This window comes from Anser anser, assembly GCF_964211835.1.
Source record: "Anser anser genome assembly, chromosome: 1".
NCBI classification, from domain to species: Eukaryota; Metazoa; Chordata; class Aves; order Anseriformes; family Anatidae; genus Anser; species Anser anser.
Genome location: NC_139720.1, coordinates 127867853 through 127883412, shown reverse-complemented (window position 1 = coordinate 127883412; position 15560 = coordinate 127867853). Strand labels below are relative to the sequence as shown.

General features: G+C 42.0%; 1 protein-coding gene across 3 annotated transcripts in view; it reads right to left on the bottom strand.

Annotated features, from left to right (window-relative positions):
* RPS6KA3 (ribosomal protein S6 kinase A3) overlaps positions 1-13672 on the bottom strand; it is an 84932-nt gene extending 71260 nt beyond the window's left edge. For 2 of the 3 annotated variants that reach the window (XR_014588637.1, XM_083850059.1), the window contains exons 1-2: positions 12443-13670; positions 19-75 (exon numbers count right to left, since the gene is read on the bottom strand). Coding sequence is in view for 2 of the 3 variants with exons in the window: in XM_083850059.1 (XP_083706185.1) it covers positions 19-75; positions 12443-12514 (129 nt within the window). In the remaining variant the exon portion in view is untranslated. Of the gene's footprint in view, positions 1-18; positions 76-12442 lie in introns of all 3 variants that reach the window. The other variant, XM_083850060.1, reaches the window with a different exon arrangement.
* Positions 13673-15560: the final 1888 nt, after the last annotated feature.

Sequence of the window (15560 nt, the reverse complement as noted above, 5' to 3'; positions counted from 1 at the left end):
CAACCATCTTTTACTCACAGTTTGTGGGTTGATATCATCTTCTCCCATAGGTTCATCCACAATTTGCTGTCCATTCTGTAAAAAACAGACACAGCAAGTTACTAGAGATGCTGAATCCAGCTACAGAAATACACATTGCTGATGGGCTTATGTGGCATACTCTATAGGATCAAGAGCATATTGTCAAACAAAACAAAAAAAAAATCATTGGAAGTGGGCACGAAAGGCTGCCTATGGCTGGCACGTGGTGCCATGGCACTCTGATCCTCATGTATGATCAAATTGGATGAAGTCACAGTAAGAAACATGTAAAAAAGCTTGGCATTTTAAGTCTTACTACTACAAAGCTAGAGATTATTTTCTATTACTACAACCTCTTCAAAAAAAAAAAAATCCAATAGATACTGAGCAGCAAAAAGCCACATCAAAGAACAGATAAACAGGTTCTTTTTTAGACCAGTATCTTGTGTGGCAACAGTCAGTCCTTACTCTGCCATGAGTACTACATTTGTAACTACACTATATACTTATAAAAAAATACAAATGCTTACAGTTGCTGGCTAACAAAATGGTCCACATACTACTTTTAGTACATTCCTAAAGACCATTCTAAAAAGCTTTCAAATGTGAAATTTAGTCATACAGATTAAAAAAAAAAAGCCTAAATGCCTTCTTGGTTAACAAATGCTTTCTTTTCCTTGGCAGTGGTTACTATAACTTGGGGAATCTCTAAGTGGCATTTTTTCCCAGAAAGACTTAGAGTGATATGTATATTAGCAAGCTGTAAGGAAAAATATGTTTCCTAAGGTGTGGTAAAGGATATCACCTGGGGCTTTAACTCTTTGCTTGCTCTAATGTTTTACAAAATTTAACGTGCTTTTTGAAAAAAATGAAAAAAAATACTCCAAATAGCTGTGTCCTCCAGTACCGGCGGAAGCAAAGTTTTTTCCATTTTTGCATTGTTTTCCCAGAGAACACAAGGCCTAATTAATCTATTTTCACAGAACTTTATCTACTGAAAATGAAGTTACACGGATACATATTTTCTAGATGCCAGAAAGCTAAGAAAAGCTGCTAAGCAGGGTTCAGAGATTTGAGTTTCGTCCTGCAAGTTCCTTCCCACAGTTCCGTTTTTCAACAGATTTCTTGGGTGGAACCTTCCTTGTGTTCTTCTGTAACAACTTCTGATCAACAGTGTCTTCTGGCTTGCAAGTGGCTGGAGGAGAATATTTTCTATGAAAAGACAGATTAAACCTCAGCAACTTACGAACTGTAGTTTCCAGATATGCCAAATATACCAAATGTTCCACCTCAGATGATTACCAGCTTCCTACCAAGTTCTTCCCTGTGCATTTTTTGCTAAAAGATACAACTGGATAAAGCTAGATTATGAGAGTTATGGATTGCCCAAATATAACACAGGCTTTTTTTTTTTCTTTTAATGGGAGGAAAGAAGAGGGCCCAGCTGATTCTGTCTCCAGTGCAAAGCTCACGTGATAACACTGTCATTTTCTCACCTGAACTGACTTCAGGAAGATATTAGAGACTTCTGGTTAGACACCATGTTTCCATGAAGGAAGGAGTAGTAAGAAACGGCTTCACATGTTACTACAGAGGTTACTGGTTACTTTCACAGGTTACTACAGAGGAAAATACAATTTTTATTAAATTCTCAGTTAAGAGCAGTCAGCATTATACCTTCAAATTGTACAGTTAGGGGTTATTTGCTAAGACGATGTTCCAAAAAGCCTAAGCTTCCCTCTCTGTAATATCTTCTGCTTAGAGTATAGATTGCAGAGATCGTATTATTCTTCCTTAAGACACACAAAAATTTGAAATTATCGAACAGAAGACCATAAAAATACCAGCTTATCTAAGTTACAGGGACGAGTGTTTTCAATAAAGCTTGTTTACAAGGAAGCATAATTGTTTATACATATGCCATTTCTATCAAGTCACAGACTTTCCCTTTTCTCAAATCTATGGCATACATTAAAGTTAAATTAAAATTTGCATTTTAGCTATGTATCTCCATACTCTATTCATGCCACAAGATAGCTTCCAGAGGATCTTGTCAATAGGAAAAAATGAGCAGAAAAAAAGCAGAACAAGACAATTGACTTCAGCCTGAAAGGAGGAGTTTATAATGTCCTGACAACTAATGATGGCTAAACTCAGGGGCCTAAACTAGGGCAACTTGTGTATCAAAGCCATCTGCTCTAAACTGACTCCACATGCAGAAATAGTGACTTCTGCTACAACAATCGCTCCACTGAAAAATAATGTACATTAACTGCAGGTTAAGTAAGACTTCACTAAACTGTAAGCCTTAAGATTTCACTTTTACTATTTTAAGGCAACTATAAAATAGTTGAAAGTGGAACACCATCAGAAACTTGAGACAAACCTCTCTTTGAAGACAAAAAAAATTGAGATCAACTGCTTTTTGAGACAGCTCTAGTCTTTAACCCCATTGACTTCAACATCAGTCTACCACAAGAAACAAAAAGCAGAAAGTTTTTGCATCACAAATGAACTGGGTTTTACAATCTGGTTTTCCTGTCTAATCCTGCATTGCTTTCAGTTACTTTTCACATGAATTCAATAAATGGATTCCAAACACACTTGCTGGCAGTACAAACAAACTCAAGAAGTCAGCATGTATGCCATGCAGCCGTGTCTGAGCCAGATCACCAGATTAGCAAGATCTTTTTAAATAAGTCTCCCCAAACAATGATTATGCTAAGGAATCACTGGATGGTAGAACCAGTTTTGCCTGGAACAGCCTGAGCCACGTAAGGTAAAGAAGAATATGTATGTGTGATTTATGGTTTGTTGTTGTTAGTTGAGATACTACTAAATAGAAAGCAGCTGTGTATTCAGAAGGTCCACAAACTGTACTGTATTTCTTAAGAGTTAAGATGTAAGGCCAAGAAGTTCACATTGGAAGCGACAATATTTAAACCACTGTGAGGAATGAAATCAGCAGCATGCTTAAGAGGTGAGTGAATGAAATAAGTTCCCTCTTGCTAGGCTAAACTTGCTCTAGTATTTAATCAGAGCCAAGGACACGTCTCAATGAGGTAACAGACTGGGACTAGATATAATAGTCTGAAGAATATAGAATAAGAGAAGGCTGAATGCATCTTTTGCATGCACAGATGGATTTATTTCAAATGACTCTAGACATGGATTATTCTTCAGCTGCACCGTTGCTGTAGCAGGGATGCCAAACAAGCAGAATAGACCAAATATCTGGTTATTTCCAGTACCCTAACTCCAAAAGCAGTGAGTACCAGGTATTTCAGATGACAGCATAAGAGAACTATAATAAAAACAATATAAAAGGTCTACAAAAAGCTTCTACTTATCCCCTAAACATGTCAGCAATCAAATTACACCACTGAAATGAGGGCACACACCCCTTAATAAAGGTAATCTACAAAATGCTACCCAGTCCACTAAAGTGCAATTTCCTACTCTAACTTCCAGTGGAAACAGCCATGTTGTTGGAGGTAAATTTCATTCCCCAAAGCTTTTAAACCTGTTGCCACATTTCATTAAGTTGGTAGAACTGAATACTTAAACACAGTTAGGTTCCAGCAATTTTCCTGAAGGCACACGGACAGGAACACAAAGGAGATCCTGCAGGTTCCCTGACCAGGCATAAAGCAGACAATCCTAGAGAAACTGCATCAGCCAGCTGGCGTATGAACGTCAACCACATGAGCTTGCAGAACCCCTGACACAACAGTCAATCAACCTTCAATATTTCTAACAATCAAAGGCTACAGGTTTGAAACTGAAATTCTTACACCTGACTTTGCAGGGCAAGTAAGCAGTTTAACGGCCTTTGCTGTTGCTGTTTTTGTTTTGTTAAATTCAGACCATTTTACTCTTGACCTGTAACACATGCCCATAAACAACTGCACTGGAAGGCTGGAAGAGATGTAGTGGCAACAAGTGGTGGCATAGGTTTGGGGACTGATATTGAGAAGATATAACCATACTAAACTGTTTGTAATAAGTGAGTACATCCAGAAATGCAGTCCACACCTAGCTCACAATCAGTTAAACACTTTTGTGAAGCATGGGATAGCCTGCACTCTACACTACAACTATATATTGATCAACCATCCTAACGTCACTTGTAATTTTTCTTTTATTTATAATCAAGTTTGCAATAGTACAAACTTGGGCATCTGCACAATAAAACCAGCACATTTAACTGATTGGCACTGGATCCATGTGTGTAATCTTGTACGTAAAATACCTGAAAGAGCATCTCGAACTGCAATTTGGCGTTTGCAATTTAGTGCAGAATACCTTATTTAATAATAATGTTAGGTACCCACCATTCCCACTACACAGTTCTTTACAAGTATCTAAATCATTAGTTGAAATATTAAGTAGACAAAACATTTGTGTGTCCTGTAGTGCTGACTTCTCCTATTTTCCCATTCCTTTCATCAGTATTGTTATAGATAGTATACACTTAAAGTTTATAGATTTAGTTTGGTACCTCCATTCTTACATTGCCCTTGCAAATCAAAGTTCTGTTATTATGGATTTCGCTGATCTGGATGTTTTTTCATACAGTTTTAATAGATTTTTTTTCCTGAAGAATGTGTGTTTGACCACAAAGCTTGTTGAATATTAGACACCACACTCTTCCTCCCCCAGAACATCTCTGTTCTGTGTTTAGACTATCGCTAGATTATTTTAGGATGCTTAAGTAGCCTCTCTGCCAAACATTTTAACTTTTTCCACCCAACTACGTTTGTCAGTTGTTTTAAATACTCTTATGAAAATAACAGTAATTATTGCTTTTGGTATAATTTTTCTTCCATTAATCTTAGTATTCCCTAATGATTAATATTGGGCTTGAGCATATAAGTCAGTAACCAGTTGTCTACTAGTGGACTTCGGTATATTATATGACTACTGAATATTCCATGTAATTGGTGCCTTTTAGCAGAACTATGCACGCTAATTAAGATATTGTAAAACGAAAGTGCTATAGTCTTAGAGTTTACAAGTGGACAAATAAAGAATTACGAACTGTAAATCAATGCAGGATGACATTTCAAGTGCGTAAATAAGCAGACAAGATAAGAGGTCTGAATCACACCATGTAAAAATCAGTAGTTAGAAACTATAAAAGGCTAGTATGTGACGTAGGTGATAACTTAGTTATGCTTTGGAAGGAGAATTTAGATAAGTCACCTGAATGTCTGAAGATTCTCCCAGGTAATTCCTAGTTTTCACCTACCAAAACTTTCAAACGTACCCAACAATTTTTCACCAGTTACAGAATTTAATGAAAACTTTTCGTTTCCTTTAAATCTTCTGAAAACCAAGTTTAAGATACCAAAAATAAATATTTCTAAATATATTTTCTGTGTTATTTATCCAATAAAACATTGATCATACGCAGATCTGACACCTTTTGCTCTCTGGTGTTTTCAAGGGACTCAACTAACAGATACAGTTCAAGAACCCTGCAATCCCTGACCTGAGTAAAGCTGTAACAATGCTTCTGGCTTGTTTCAAAGCAGCACAAAATGCTGTATTCCCTCTGAAACGTTCAGAACAAATTTGCTGCTGGTAAAAGAAGGCACTGTGTGCAACTATATTCAGTAAAAGCCTTTCAAGCTGCACATGCTTAAACTTGCTATTCTAAGCAGCAATGCTTAGAAACTCTGAGAAAAAATTCTTAGGTCCACAGAAAAATAGTTGAAAATAGACTGAGGGGACCTTGAGAGGTCATCCAACCTATCTCAGCGCACCAAGGCGTGATCAGCTATTCCTAAAATGTCACTCAAGATGTTTATGTGTAACTCCTCCTTAGATTGTAAAAACTTCCTTACTGAAGATTAATTTTAGTTCTTAACTAAAATCTAGAGCCTTAATAGAACCTGAATTGACTCATGCCCTAACTCCTCTGCTAGGGAACCACACACATCCAAAGCACTTACCTTAATCCTAACCTGAATAAGGCTAATTATGTGAGTAGCAGTGAGCTATCATCTCGGATTTTCTTTAGCTGTTGTCTCATAGCATATATTCAACGTATTTTGCATATACTGTTAAAAATAGTACAAAGGAGTTGAAAAAACTCCTGTAATTTCCAGAAAAAAAAATCAAACAAAAACAAAAGGTGGAAGCGCTTATTTTTATGAAAAAAATACTGCTAGTACTTCTTTACCTAAAACTCTGCTACTTCATCTTCCATTAATTCCACATAATTCCCTATAAACTTTATTGACTGAGTTGACTTATTTTTTGCTGAGCGTTAGGAGCAGCGGCAGGACTTCCAACACTTGCCTTTCTGTAGGCAAGCAAGCTCAGATACAAGCCATTAACACACATTATTTGGGTACGGAGCCCAATAACAACTTCCTAAAGTTATGATACTCAGACAACTTTAACCTGAACTTTATCTACTTTACGGTGCCACTTATCTCATGACTCAGAAGTACAGAGTACAAATATGACTTGAGTATGACTGTGGCCTAGCTGCCACAGAAATGCAGTCCCTTTCCTACTACGCTGCCCTTGGCATTTGGCCAGCCCTGTGCCAAGCCAGGTCAGAAAAGAAAACTAAAAAAGAGTTTGCAGCTTTCAGTGACTTTAATTCCCTGAATTAACTCAACTTCAAGCCAGGAGAGTTGCATGGCATTATCCAAGATGCCAAACATACAAGTATCATAAAAACTTTGTCCAGGCCAACTGCTTTTTATAGCTAAAAGAAGCTCCACAATATGTATGTTCGATTACTCAGGAGAGGAAAGAGAAGAGTGATGAGTGATTTTCATTTAGTTCCCTACCTACATGGGAGACAAATTATTACCCTTAATGCAGAGGTTCAGCAGCCTTAGTAAAATACACACCGCCTATTATCTGTTCATCTGCTTCAAAAAGGAAGAGATAAGCAGGCAGAAATCACTGACGTCAATATATTCAGACCACTGCCACACAGGAAAACAGCATGAACCCCTTCCCTGCTGCAGACGTTGCGCTACCGGTGCCCCGAGCTCCTCCAGCACATGGTCCCACTGCAGTCTGTGGCCACACCAGGACGCAGAAACGCTTCGCATCACAGCCTGCTGCAGAGCCGGGCCTGGCTCCTTCCCAAGGGGAACAGTGGGCTTCTTACAATCTCTTACGATTAATGATAGAGGTTGAAATTTTGTTGATGTCAGGGAAAGCATTACCCATTTCTGCTCATTTTGTCACTTAGCCGTTTTAATAGGCTCTAGTAGAAAGACAGACTAAGATGTGGAACAACTTCGCTACTTCCTAAAATCATGGATTTCCAAGGTGCCTGTGGAGCATGTGGTGACTGCTGGAAGACAGGAGAAGGAAGACTCCTCAGTGAGTGAAAAAAATAATGTGTGAGTCTGAGTTCTAACAGGAACTAATTTGGCAACCAAGTCATAAGAAATAACATAAATAATATTAATCGTGATCTAATTACATCAAGAAACCACTAACTTTTGAGCCTTCAGGACAAACAAGTTTGGCTTCAAGAAGAAGAGAAAGCGTTTTTCAAAGCTATGATTTGCTGGACACTTAAAAGCATGACAAAATACCATTGCCTCACATCTTCTGCATATAGTAAACACAAACTGTTCCAGTGAGTTAATGCTTGAAATTAAATGTTAATAAAAGACCTGGAGCTTTCAAAGTTATGTCAGAAAACAGACTTAGATGATAATAATGTCATTTAGGAGACACATGCTACTTCTTACACAATCCAATTGTGTCACTCAAATTCAAAAAAAAAAAAAAAAGAGAACATTTCCTCCAAAAAGAGTTAAGTGGAGCATTAAGCATACCACAGGGGGTTCCTTGCATCAAAGGCAGCATATGGTAACTGTTACTGATAAGAACAGCTAGCAGTAACTTTGTGGTTGAGCCGCTGGAGTGGGTCCCTGGAAACCAGTGCTCATCTCCTAGACCTAGAACAGACCCCAGGAATTACGCTAGACGGAGTCACTAAGATGTTGAATCTCATTTTCCCATCTGTTAAACAGGACTCTTCCCCCCCCACCCCCCGCTTCCAATGGATGAGGCATTTTGTTTTATTTCCGAGTGTAAGGGGAGAATAAGCAGCATGGCATCATGCATGCAAATATCTAGCACAATACTTGCAATAATTAACCACTTTAGTTGGCCTAAACATAAGAATTCCCTGAAGAGAAACTTCTCCAGTTTTACTGGTTAAATTATTTCCCCACGAGAAGTCACTACAATTGAAACAAACAGCCACAAGGTTTTGCTGTTGCCTGAAGAACTGCTTAAGTGTTTTACTATTGAAATACTGCAATGAATTATATCTTAATAACAAAACCAGTATATTGCATGAGTTCTTAAAGTTGATAACTTGGCCAGTTCCCGGGATCAATCAACTCATAAAGCTAATATTTTTTGATATGCAGAGGTAATGAAATGCCCACCTTAGTCTGTGTATCATTGTAAATCTAAGTCAAGCACTTTGAATGGAAAAGGACTACAATTAGTATGACCCTTCAAGCACGTCAGCCGGCTTCCATCTACTGCGTGTTAAATGCCCAACTCTGGCAAGAAATACTACATACTACAATGGAAAAAACAATTACAAGCTAAGAACTGCCAACGTCCTAGGAAAACTTACAGAAAAATTTGAGAAATCAAAGCTTCCACGAGGAAACCAACGTGCAGCACCGCGTGAAGGTGCTGAGCCAAGCTGAGCAAAGCAGCTGCCCCCTCCTGTCCCACCCAACCAACGGCAAGAAATCTCTACCATGCCACATTTAGCAGTAATTTGCTAAACTGAAAAATGCTACGGGTAAAAATCGTGCCATTAAGGATCTGAAGGGCTGAAGAACCACCTAAATATCTTTCATGCAGATAGTATGTTTTTCAAGTCAGTATTTAAATATATGTAACAACTTATCTGTGTCTCTATCAGAGTAGTTTGCTGAATACTGGGTATACTACTTATTTAGATGAGAATTATATTGCCAATTGCCACTTCTGACACATGGTAAGAAAATTTCTCTTGACAGATCTGAAAAAATACCACCACACCTCAGAATCCACTGTACAGACAACAGCCCTGTATCAGAAGCGATAGCAGAGTGCTGTGAGGACACTGCTGAGAATTGTCACTGTAAGGGAGAGATGACAGACGGCCTCCAAAATGCACACAGACCAGCCCCTTTAGGTGATCCTGCTTCAGCATTCCAGCTGTTTGTCTGCTCGGACTGCACAAAAAGTTACTGTAAATCCAGCCCTCGCTGTGGTGGAACACACGTCGAGCACTGATTACACACACCAGCACAGGGTGTGCAGAGGGGATCGCAACCAGCAGATCGCCTGGCTTCCGTGGCAAGAAACCTGATGAACTTCAGATTCCACGCCAGAGCTATACATCGACTTCAAGAATGTCACACTGACATCAGAACTGAATTACAAAGCCAAAATTACATTGTGTTGGATTCTTCTAAGCAGCAACGTGACCCCTAAATGCTCGCACCTATTGTCTTGTGTAAGGTTCATAAAATTCTGGATACAGAGGATAAAACAAGGATTTCTGAGAAAGAGAATTCACACCTTCTATTTAGGTACCTAAATAGGTGATGATAAATCCTCTATAGAGGGCAGCGGAAAAAACTGAACTTTCTCCACAGCCAATTTAGAGCACCTAAATTAAAACTCCTAAAGATAGATGGCACAAATGCTTCCCTGGATGCCTAGCAAACGATATCTCCTTATCATGGCCAACTCTTTCAACATACTGGTGTCCAAAACTTGGCTGCTGTAACTATATTCATGCTCCTCCAGTTGACATTAATATGCATAGCTGGGAGTACAGATCAGAGGTTCAGGCTAGTTATTCAGACATCCAAATACAAATTCAAATTATCAATACTTAATTTGCTTGAAAGCAGATGGCTTGAAAAATGGCTTGAAAAAACAGGCACATTTTCACCATGAAAAACAAACCTGTCCTTGTTATAGATCTTGAGTCAGCCCTGAGTCAATAAAAGATAGTATAATTCTATGGGCTTTCAAGGTGTTGTGATTTAAAACAAGAAACATTAAAAAAAAAAATCCCACAGTACTTAATATACTAGCTTTAAAATACATTGTTCAACAAGTTTACACATTGAAAATGCTGTCAGAGATACAATGTAAATCACCAAACTATTTGTAACTGTTGAAACAGAAATCCTGCAACTGAGCTCTGAAGACTCAAAATCCGTATCTTATCTAAAGAACTGTTTGCATTATATCTTCAGAAGGACCACGTTTTACAGATCTGCTGTCCTGTACACCTAAGTTGCAACAGCTGTTGATGGTTAACTATGCTGTCTGAAAAATTAATGCTAGTTAAAGGTACTGTATTCCTCCTACTGAATTTGCCCACATATCACAGCAAATCACCCCCTCAGTGGTAGCAGCATACAACTGAATACGGGGCTTCACTGGGAAACAAATTTAAAAAAAAAATCCAATATAAAACTCCAGAGAGTTGTTAAGACAAAGGAAGTGTCTGAGCTGAGTTTTAAAGCTCAATAATTCATAATTCCACGTGGTAACACAGTGTTACAAGAGCTGTGTCAGCACATCTGAAATGTTAGCGGAGACTCTTTACCTTGCTATTACAGCTAAAGGCATTACTACTATCAAACTATGACTAAAATCACAATGAGGTTCCAGGAGGATGTACAAAATATTTTTGCCCAAGGACACTCTTGCAGGACAGGGTCTGTAATTATGAGACTGCTACGCTATGGATAAACACAGCACATGTAAATTGAAATTCTAAGTTATGTATTTAGGTCATTTGTTTATGTATTTGACAGACATCTATTTTTACTGGAACATCTCCTCTTAAAAAAACAGTTTCAAGTAAGCGACCTTTCTAAGCCTAACTCTTCCCTTTGAGGGAAGGCTTTGCTTTTGTTTGAAACAGTTTTATAGGTACAGCCTGGTCTTTTCAAGAGCTAAGCATTTATTCTAGACTAACACATTATGGTGCAAACCTGTCAGTTCAGTTGCTGTCCCACGTTTTGTTAGCGGTCCTGAAGAATTTTTAGGTGTCTTATAAACTACTGTAGACACGTGTTGATATTTTTTAAGCGTTTATGTATTTAGGAAGAGGTAATACACTTTTCTCAAGAAGTTCATGGCAGCAGTTTAAGAACAAATCATGTCTGAAGTATATCAAATAAGTGTAATTGATCATGCGTGTACATACATTTCAAACAGAGCAATGTATTTTGCTGTCTTTCTGGCATATATAGTCTACCATTATTAATTACATCAAACACAGGTAGTAAGTATGGATGTCTGAAGTAACAGCAAAGATCTTTCCTCCAAACCCTTCACCTAAGCAAGCTTTCTCCTTTTCACCTCTCCTACCACCTTCCCCCCGAGCACCATGCTACTGCTGTAGCTGCTCTCCCTTAAAAAGGAGCAATCACCTAACCACTTCAGAACTCCGTGAGGGCAGCTACAGCAACTGGCAACAACTTAAAGGACGGCTCGGGCTGTCAGATGAGAACTGCAGATTCTTTCGACTCCCAGAGATGCAGTCACTTGGAGCAGAAGGAAGACAAACACCAAAAGGACAAATGCCTCCGATACCGTGGAAACTTTACATCGGCCTCCCTCTTTACCCTGCTCACCTAAGGAGTAAGTCCTAACCTTGCGACTAATTGCTCTGGGCTGGCCTGAGTCCATAGGGCTCACGCTCGGCATCATTTGAAGCGGACTGGCTGCGTGTCAGCTGGAGCAGATTCAGGTGGAAGCTGCACTGTCAGAGGAGGCTATTTCTTTTCAGGTGGGAGCCTGGTCAACCGGCACACACGCATCGCGGACTACCGGGGGATCGCAGAGCAAGCACAGCTATCACGGCTCCAGACGGATACGGTCATAGACCGCACAAAGAAGCGAAACGAACCGCGGGCACCCCCGGCCCCGGACGGAGCGCATCCCGTCTCCAGGCTCACATGATCCCGGGGCAGGAGGCGAGCACACACTGCCTAACAAGGGCAGGAGCGCACGGCGAGGCAGGGCAGCGGCAGGAAACCGCACGGCGCTGCCTGCCGGGGACGCTCCCCGCACCCGCCGCCGAGCGCACGGATCCCGCTCGCTCGCCAAACCGCGGCGACCACCCCGGCCCCGGGGGAGGGCAGACCCCGGCCCCCCCCCGACCCCCTAGGGCCGTTCCCAGCCCCTGCGGTGGAACAAAAGGGCCGGGGCCGGCCGCAGGTCGCTCCCCGCCGGGGCAGGGGGCGGAAGGGGAGGGCGCGGGCCGGGAGCAGCCCGGTGCCGCCGAGCGCGCCCCGAGCCCCGGAGGGGGGCAGCGCGGGCCGGCTCCCGGCCCCTCCCGCAACTTCCCCCCCGCCCCGACCCCCTCGCAGCCCCCCATTCCCCCGCCCCGTACCTCCGCGCCGCTCTCGGCCGCGCTGTCCACAGCCATCTTCTGCCAGGGGTCCGCCAGCTGAGCCAGGGGCATCTTCCCCGCGCCGCTCCCGCAGCCTCCGCGCTCCGCTCCCTCGCGGGCCGGGGGCGGCGAGCCCTACGGCAGGGCGCGGGACGCCCCGGCCGGCTCTCGCTCCGTCGGCGGCGGCTCGGTAGCGGCGGCGGCGGCTCCGGCGGCGAGCGGTGCCCGCAGCCGCTGTCCCTCCGTCCCTCCCCGCCGCCAGGCGGGGCCGCGCTTCCGCCCTCCCCCCGGCCCAGCCGCTCGGGCACGGCTTCCGCTCACAACATGGCGCCCGGCCCCTACCTGCCCGCCCAGCGGCGCCTGCGCGCCCCGCCGCGGGGCGGCACCCGCCGGCCCTCAGGTGCCGGGGGAGAGGCGGCGGTGGGGCGCTGCGGAGCCCTGCAGGAGGCCCGGGTCGGTCCCGGGGTCCCCGCCGGTCCCCCACCCGTTAGGCACCCGGGCTGCGGCTCCCCGAGGTCCGTGCCTCGCTGCTCGGTTGTGCCCTGCCTCTGTAGGCAGCAGCCCCGTAGGGTTGTGCCCTCCCCGCCGCTAAGTGCGGTTAAAGCCGAGCCGTAACTTCCAGGGCGGTCAGAAAGCCCAGCCGAGGGCTGGCGCTGCTCAGGCAAATGAGTTGGGATACGTGTGTGTGTCGCGGGACAGACTAAAAGTTTGTTTGTGTAAGCAGAAGAGTGGATGGAGAAGCTGGAGGCAAGCGAGGGAGATGTGGGGCTGTGCAGAATACCATTAGGCAAAGAGGGAAAGGAATTAAGATGCAGAAATCTGCTTTTAAATCAATGCCGTTGAAGCGGCGGTTGGGCTGTGTGAGTAAGAGTTACCTCAAAGCAGTCAAGTCATATTTCTGCAGGCCATGAGACGTGAAGATAAAGCTGTCAAAAAGCCCCACAGGTTCTGAAAGGAGTGCTTATTTTACTCCTTTTTATACTCAGCTGCTAGCTAGTACACAAACAGTTGACTTAAATGCATACTGAGATTCAGAAATATATGCAGTCTTATATGGTTCTCTTAAGATGTTAAGCACTGTAATAAACACCCATCCTTTTGCAACATCAGATAGTTTGGCTGACGCAGAAGAATCCTTGAAACATTAGACCAGCGACTGAAGATGGGTACTGATGTCAAACATCTTGTTATCAAAGCCAGAGTTTTCAGAACAGTGTTTGAGAAGGCTATTTTTTTCTTTCTTTCCCTTTTTCTGGTGTGTGTGTGTGGCGTGGCTGGAGTGCTGGTAGTTAAAAATCAGTTTGTTTGTGTGTGCACAAATGCATGTCCTGTCCACGCACACGTCATTGTGGTGAACGCAGGCTACTTCCGTTTCTGCTGGGTAGCATTTTTTTCATCCCACTTTGTATTCATGTAAGCGTAAATATCTATCTACAAAGAGGTACAAAGGAGTAGATGGGGAGTTGCTCATGGTGAATCAGACTTCAGCTGAGAGACTTTCATGTCTGGAGTAAAAGGTCATAGTTGAACGATCCCTTTAAGCCTTCGCTACTGCCAGGAGAAGCAGCTGTGCCCTCCCCTTGCTCACTGCCTGTTCACTTGCATCACCCTCCCTTTTGAAGTGGTGCAATTACTTGGGCTGCCACGTGGTGAGTTAGACCGGGGAGTAGATCTAGGTAAAAATCTAATTCTACTGTTTTTATCTTCTCTGCTGTCCTCAAGCAACAAAACAAACACACAAAACAAACAAAACCACCACCACAGCAAAACAACAACAAAACAACTAAAATCAACCCCAAAACAAATAAAACCAAAACAAACAAAAAAAAACTTACAACACAACCCTATTGAAATTTGAGTTAAAGGTTGAAGAGAATTCAGGATGGCTTCATTCAAAAACACGGGCAATTTGTAAAACTCTGGCCAGTTGTTTGTTTGAAATTTAAAGCAAGGTAACTGAAAATCAGACAATTAAGTAGTGCTTGGCAGCCTCCAAGCTTAGCTTAATAGCAAGGACTGACTTTTTTTTTTTTTTTTTTTTTTCTGTAGTTTCATTAGCACCAGGTCACTTTAGTCTCAAACTGGCTGCTGGAACATTGAATAGAATCATATCCCATACATGCTGTACATCATATCATATAAATGCTGTACATCATATTTTCAGCAGCCATATGTTGCATTTGACACACAGATCAGGACTTTTATCTTTGAGTTCGTGTAAAACTCCATGAAGAAAAAAGTTTCCGTACATCCTTCTGGAAATACAATTTCTGTTCCTTCAGAGGCATAACTCACTTTACTCACATTATTTTGTACCTGCGTCAACTACACAGTCAGGTACATACATCTGAGACTTGCTGTTAGAGAAAAGAATCTGGTCACCTGGAAGGTGGCAACCAAAATAGAAAAAGATATTAACAAAACTTTTGTTTAACATAGTTCAAGCAATCCCTCTTTATATGGAGATTTTTTTCCTTTATATTAAAGTTTCTATGATCTCCGCTTTTCCTTTCGTATTTGTCTATTCCTTTCCTGCCATAGGTACCTGTTCTGAATTACTTGTTTGAATTTGAAACTCTTTTTAGAAGGAGATTAGGTATTACATTTCAGGTGTTACTCTAAATTTTATATGTTGATCATTTTCTGTCTTTCCGTGTATGCAGTCAACGAATCCAGAAAAACAAGGGCAAAGATCTTATGCACTAGCATATAAGAGGACTGCAAACAGTAGAAATCTGACCTTTTCTCAGGCACAGAAGTGCAGAGGGTAGGCAGAAGTATGCCATTTCATTGTTCAGGGGTTTGAGTATTATCACACCACACATTTAAATTTTATAAGGGAAGAAGTTGCATTTGGATTTTAATAGGAGCTACCTTGCAAGAACAGACTTCAGGGCAAGAAAATTATCTTGAAATTTTCTCCATGGGGAAGAGAAACATACCAGTTAATCTCTGGGAGATGTAGGGCATTCCGTCTTTCAGATCCTGCTACGCTCGGAGTTGGATTGTCCTCACAGTGAGAGATAAGATACTGAAGATATTTTGCTTTAAGACAGCAGCTCCTATGTTTCATTCCTTTTGTCTCAGGCCAAAGCAAGATCTTTGTTTCACCCATGGC